The 6335-nt window shown below is 32.4% G+C and overlaps 1 protein-coding gene across 4 annotated transcripts in view; it reads left to right on the top strand.

Annotated features, from left to right (window-relative positions):
* LOC135580878 (uncharacterized) overlaps window positions 1-3405 on the top strand; it is a 6061-nt gene extending 2656 nt beyond the window's left edge. For 2 of the 4 annotated variants that reach the window (XM_065161446.1, XM_065161447.1), the window contains exons 5-7: window positions 2166-2338; window positions 2770-2875; window positions 3093-3405. In XM_065161446.1, the coding sequence (XP_065017518.1) occupies window positions 2166-2338; window positions 2770-2875; window positions 3093-3122 (309 nt within the window). In that variant the 3' untranslated portion in view covers window positions 3123-3405. Of the gene's footprint in view, window positions 1-2165; window positions 2339-2764; window positions 2876-3092 lie in introns of those variants that run through there. The other 2 variants (XR_010498416.1, XM_065161448.1) reach the window with 2 other exon arrangements.
* The last annotated feature ends 2930 nt before the right edge of the window (window positions 3406-6335 follow it).

Genomic DNA, 6335 nt, shown 5'->3' with positions numbered 1-6335 from the left:
TTAAAAAATATCTGTAAATACATGAGATACCATTACATCTGTAAATGTGTTCATATGGTAAAAAATATCTTGCACAAGGTTGGCAGTAATCCTTGGTGAGACAAATTCCTTTTTCAAAATTTGGATAGCAACCTCAGCATCCATTTCTATTTATAATTTCTGCACCCCCTCTCGAGCAGCACTCCTTAGCCCTTCCGATATAGCATTTAACTCAGAATAAAGGCTGTCTTTCCTCATACAAAGCCTCCCAACTGCAAGAATACATTGCCCATAATCAGTTCTAAGTAGAAAGCCAATTCCCCCGCGCCCCCCCCTCCTCGATTGCTTAGACAAGGAGCCATCCAAGTTGAGCTTGTACCAGCCAGGAGGGGGGGGGGGGTGACTCCATCTAACCAGGATCTGATTGATCGAGTTATTGATCCCCTCAGACATCTCTCCAAGTATAGCAAAGAAAGCAAGAGCTTTGAGAAAGATCCCCAAAGGGGTGCCTTTCTTGGATTGGAATATAATTTCATTCTGGGCCTTCCACATTAACCAAAAAGTGTATACAATTGAAGCAGCCAGATGTTCTTTACTGTGAGATATGGACAAAATACTCAGAAAAAGGCATATATAAGTTTACAAAATTAGAGAAATATGGATTAGTGGTTTAGGTAATATTTGAATTTTGAACCATACAATTTGTAAATTAAATTAGTGCTTTAACATGATATAGTTATTTTTCTAAATTTTTCAGTGAACTGCTTAAAGATTATTGGTTATGGAGATAGAATATAATAATATGATTGGGGGAAATTGAAAGAAATGTTACAAAACAATGTGAAGTTTATAGGGCACGATGACATCTTTATTGAGGCTTGGAAGAGTTGCAGAGATTAGGTTGCACCAAAATATGAAAATCAAATAAGTACCGAAGGTTAGCTCAATTCTTAGTACTAATGAATAAAAAGTTCAAACCATCAGATAGTTTAACTAATGAATTATCATGAAACTTTAGGAGAGGGCAATTGAATCGAGATTAGAATAAAAAGCAAGCATCTTTGGAAATTAGTTTAGTATTTATACTATAAAGATAATTCATACAAATTATTTCCTTATTGACCTATTAATGAAGAATTTAGAGAGGAGAAAAAAGGCATGCATATTGGTTTTTATTGACTCATGAAACACTTACAATAAAATTTCTAAAAAAATGCTGTAATTTAGGAAAATAATAGGCTTCTAATAGTTATACCTTATAAGACATCTGAATAAGCGTAGCCACTAGTTTAGTACAAGAAGAGAGTCCAGAGAGGCAATTATGATTTCTCAAGGACTGACATATTTTGTAATAGATGAATTTACTCGGCAGATGAAGTATGAATTTTCATGGTGTATTGGATTAACATGATATTGTTGTGAGTGATGCTAGCGAAGTTAGTTTAAGTTTTAAACCTGAATCGTGGAGACAAGTTTAAAATTAGATATTTTGAATTAAGTAGACCAAATATATAATATGCAACTTTAGCAGAACAAGAAGACAATTCAAGGTAGAATTGAGAGATGAGAAGGTCCAAAATGCAGAAGTTTTAGACACCCTGGATGAGCTTGCGAATAGGATCTAAAGAAGGGCATTCTGACTGTTGTATGGCTGTTAGATCTAAAGAAAAATTTATAATACTGGTATAAGTCAGTACGCTTTATGGCCTAAGATGTTTAGGGAATATTTTATCTAAACAAATTCATTTTTCGCTGAAATGAGGATGGTGAGATGAATTATGAGTTTATTTTAAAAGACAGAATAAGGAATGTTTGCATACATGAAAAACTAAAGGAAATGACAAGTAAAAACAAAATGATGAAAATTTTGAAGATGTCTTGGACGTTTCTGAAGGGAATCTGCAACTGTACTTTGGCAAGGAGAGTTATTCAGATTAATAGTCCGAGGAGAGACAAAGGAAGACCAAGCAGTCTTTCATAAATACAATTTCAAGGACTTTGATTGCCCTTAGTTTGACTAGTGTAACTCTCTCGGTAGAGATCAATAGCTTATCAATGTTGTTGTCATCATCATTATAGTAGGTGATGGCCTAAAAATAAGCTGGCTTCATTCTTTTTTATTAGCTATTTATAGTGTGTGACAAAATTTTAAGAATTTTAATTTTCACGTTAATTGTTTGATATAGGTCAATGAGTGCATTTTATGGTTGAGTATTGTATTTATCACGATCCTGTGCACGCCACAACCCACAGTTGTCAGGTGGTCATCTACGCCGCCAGTGTCAGCTGAAACCATGCATCAATGGAAAGGATTTTGTGCTATCATTGCAAATGCTTATTATACAAGGGGAATGGCATGGTGAGTATTTGACAAGATCTATTCTATTTTTTTTCTTCATCTTCTTCTATAACATACTGTCAACATAATAATCAAATAAAAAAGAGGCTTTTTTAAAGATACAGTTCATCATTGTACTAACATTGCATTACCAGAGGGTCTCAATGTTAATTAGTTTTCTTTTGGTCAATTACAAAATAGACGACATAAAGCTTTTTCTCAATATTATCCTTGAATGTCGTATGAACACATGTATATGCTAATACTAAATAATTAGTTTTCATATAATCATCCTGACACTATTATGTTTGATAAAATGCCTATAGAATGGGATCATTCTTGTTAATGCTTTATGTCATTTAATGAATTTTGTGTCTTTAACGTCACCAAAGTATGTAAATTGAGTTGTGTTGATCTGTGTTTTACGTTTTTATTTTTATATGCTAGCACAGGTTACCAGTGAAGACTTTGCAGCTAGAACAAATGGTGGTAATGGGCAGTTCTGAGGAACCATCTGTTGTAGCAAGTCGGATGAGATTAGTTTTCAGCACGCTAGAGGTCTGTGGGTGCTCTTCAACTTCTGTCCCAGATCAGTGTTTTATCATTGCCGCTCTAATGCACATTATAGTGTTGTGAATACTATGCATCTGTTGGTGTTAGAAACACATGTAATCAAACCAACAAATTTCCTTCTTCGCTTGTCTGGCTTTGATTACTTGAGGATCTGGAAAATTGTGATTTAAATTTTCTGATGCCATCATTTTGGTTTCTGCAGGTAGTCAGTCCTCAGTGGCCACGAGTTTGACTTAGGTGTTGTTTGTTTTGTTACCCGAGTTTCACCGATACTCCATGATGGTAATCTTCTTGGTGACATGTCAACTCAATTCCCAGTGAAATTTTCTTAATGATAGTTCATTCAATTTCAAAATCTTTCGTAGGTATTAAATCAGATGTGACATTGATTGGAAGGTTTCCTGTATAAGTTTCTGTCTGGGACATAGAGCTTCCAAATAATACATGTAAATTTCACATTCTATTGGATGGTGTCAATGTACAGAAAGTTTATGCAATTGAACCCCCTATGTGCAGATCCTGTATCAGTTCTCAGTTATTCACAGTAGCAGTTCTCACCCATTTTCCATGCTGTGATTAGTCTGATGATAGTCTTGTATTTAGATTTGGTAAATTGTAGGTTTGCGATTCCTGATGATGGATCATATGAGTGAGTACACATTCTCTGGATCTAGTTTGGTATCATATACCAGGCTGGAAGTAGCTTTTTTCATTCATCTGGGCACATTCCAGTTTGACATCATATCTGCTTTGGACTGAGCTCTGGGTTTGCAGCTTCTGCCTCCTTTTTCTCCATCTATTTTTCATGTCATATCTTCATGTACTGGACCGAGCATTTTCAGTCTCCTCCAAGTAAGCAGAAACATGTTTTAGTCGGTTTCTCTCTCCAAATAGGGGTTTGAAGATGTTGGCTACACGATTGATCAGTTCAAAACTAAGTTGATACAGTGTGTTTTAGAATGCAGGAAAACAAGACTCGAGAAAAGAGGTTGCTCAGGGTTTAAAGATTTATATGGACAAACTTCCATAGTCATGGAATTGCAAACTGGTTGATTGGCTGTAAAAAGAAAATTATTTTGTGAATAGGATGGATGCCTGGAAATCTCTCGTTTTATTCTACTTATATTTGATAAAATTCTTTTATTGTTATGAACAAACTGATCATCATCATTGATATTAAAGATATTCCTATGTTTTTTATATGACTTTATATAATGTTTTTAGCTGAATATTCTATATAATTGGTGGTACGAATCAACCAATGACGGGATGCTGAGGCTTGGCCAGATCGATAGAAATGAATCGATAAATGAGTCACTTCCAATGATTTCATTAGTTTATGTATGCATTTAAAAAGAAGGATGCACTCGGAATGCATCGATGACGAAGACTGTAGTCGCTTACTGAAGCGACCATCCTAAACAAAATGATAGCTAAGTGATATTTTACGTGGCATGCCCAAATCGGACCATCGAATTTGGATGCATTCATAATCATAAATATGTATTATTTGGCACGTCCGAATCAAGATTTAATTTGTTGATATTTAAACATCTTAATCGATATATTATGGTTTCGTGACATTAAAATAAATAAATAAATAAATAACTGTGAATCATAGACATATCGGGACAACTTAAAAAGTCATATTCAATGGTAGGACTTAAATGATTATTTTGCAACTGAATTCATCGTGAAACAATATAATCATAATTCTTTAATCGATGATAAGAGAATCAAAATTCACTAATGAAAAATTATGTCCTCCTAAATCATGATTTTTGATATCGCATGATATCATTTAATTTAAGCACAAAAAAGTCATAATACATAATATAAATCTCATGATCTGTAGTCCTAATGGTTTTGTACAAACTAAATATTAATAAAAAATATATTTTGATCCGAGATTTTTTTTCAATTTATTTTTTAACCTATGCAAGAGTCATCACAATTGGACCGTAAATAATTCAACATTTGTTACGTAATAAAAGTTGAGGCAATTCAGTCACATAGAATTATACTAAGCAATTCTGTGCACTGATGATGCTGGTGTTATCGTCACATTTCCACCAAATCCTGCCACCAAGTTGGACAAATGAGAGAGCTCATAAGACCAATCCAAAGCTAAAAAATAGTGTGATCGCCTTCACCACATATCTAATGAGACGAGCACCTCATTTGTAAGGCAGCGGGGGCGGGGTTTGGTGTGGGGGGTGGGTGGGGGGGGGGGTGCGGGTGCGGGGTACAGTCACTTGTGACCACTTCTTTACATTCTTTTGGCTCTCGTAATTAAGTGAATCCGTTCGGACACGATTCCAGTCAAAGCTTAAATCACGCACACACACAGATATATATATATGTATATATATATATATATATATGTATATATGTATATATGTATATATATATATATATATATATATATATATATGTATATATATGTATATATATATATATATGTATATATATATATATATATGTATATATATATATATATGTATATGTATATATATATATATACATATATATGTATATATATATACATATATATGTATATATATATACATATATATGTATATATATATGTATATATATATATATATATATGTATATATACATATATATGTGTATATATACATATATATGTGTATATATACGTATATATGTGTATATATATACGTATATATGTGTATATATACGTATATATGTGTATATATACGTATATATGTGTATATATACGCATATATGTGTATATATACGTATATATGTGTATATATACGTATATATGTGTATATATATATATATGTATATATGTATATATATGTATATATATATATATATGTATATATATATATATATATATACATATACATATATATATATATACATATATACATATACATATATATATATATACATATATATATACACACATATATATATATACATACATATATATATGTATAGTTATATAGTTATATATATATAACTATTTATTATAAAAAAAATTAATAAATCGAATCTCAATTATTGATTATTGATTTAAGTAGCGTGGATAGAGAGTAACAATACATTTAAAAAAACTGTTCGTGGAAGACATCTTTTATATCATCAAATGAAAACAACGATATATACATATAAGGAAAATATATATATAAACATATTATCAAAATGTTTAACCCGTTAAAGGGAAAAAGAAAAAGTGTTGTTATCAGTGCTGCCTAACCGGTGATGGAAGCAGGAATCGTCTCATATTCGCCATCGTCCGTAACACATCAACCATAACGAGGACAAAATCCTCGTAGGTTTGACCAATTACGCAGAACTCTTGAAGTGGTCGCCACCTCGGAATTTAGTTACTGTTGTCCACATGAAATATTCCTGAGCTCAGGCTAAAGGCCAAGAAGAGCTTGCGAGTAGCTAAACCAACCAGTTTGCACAC

The sequence above is a fragment of the Musa acuminata genome, chromosome BXJ3-8 (assembly GCF_036884655.1).
Source record: "Musa acuminata AAA Group cultivar baxijiao chromosome BXJ3-8, Cavendish_Baxijiao_AAA, whole genome shotgun sequence".
In the NCBI taxonomy this organism is placed as follows: Eukaryota; Viridiplantae; Streptophyta; class Magnoliopsida; order Zingiberales; family Musaceae; genus Musa; species Musa acuminata.
Note: the sequence above shows the minus strand (reverse complement) of the source record. Positions and strands in the feature narration are given on the sequence as shown.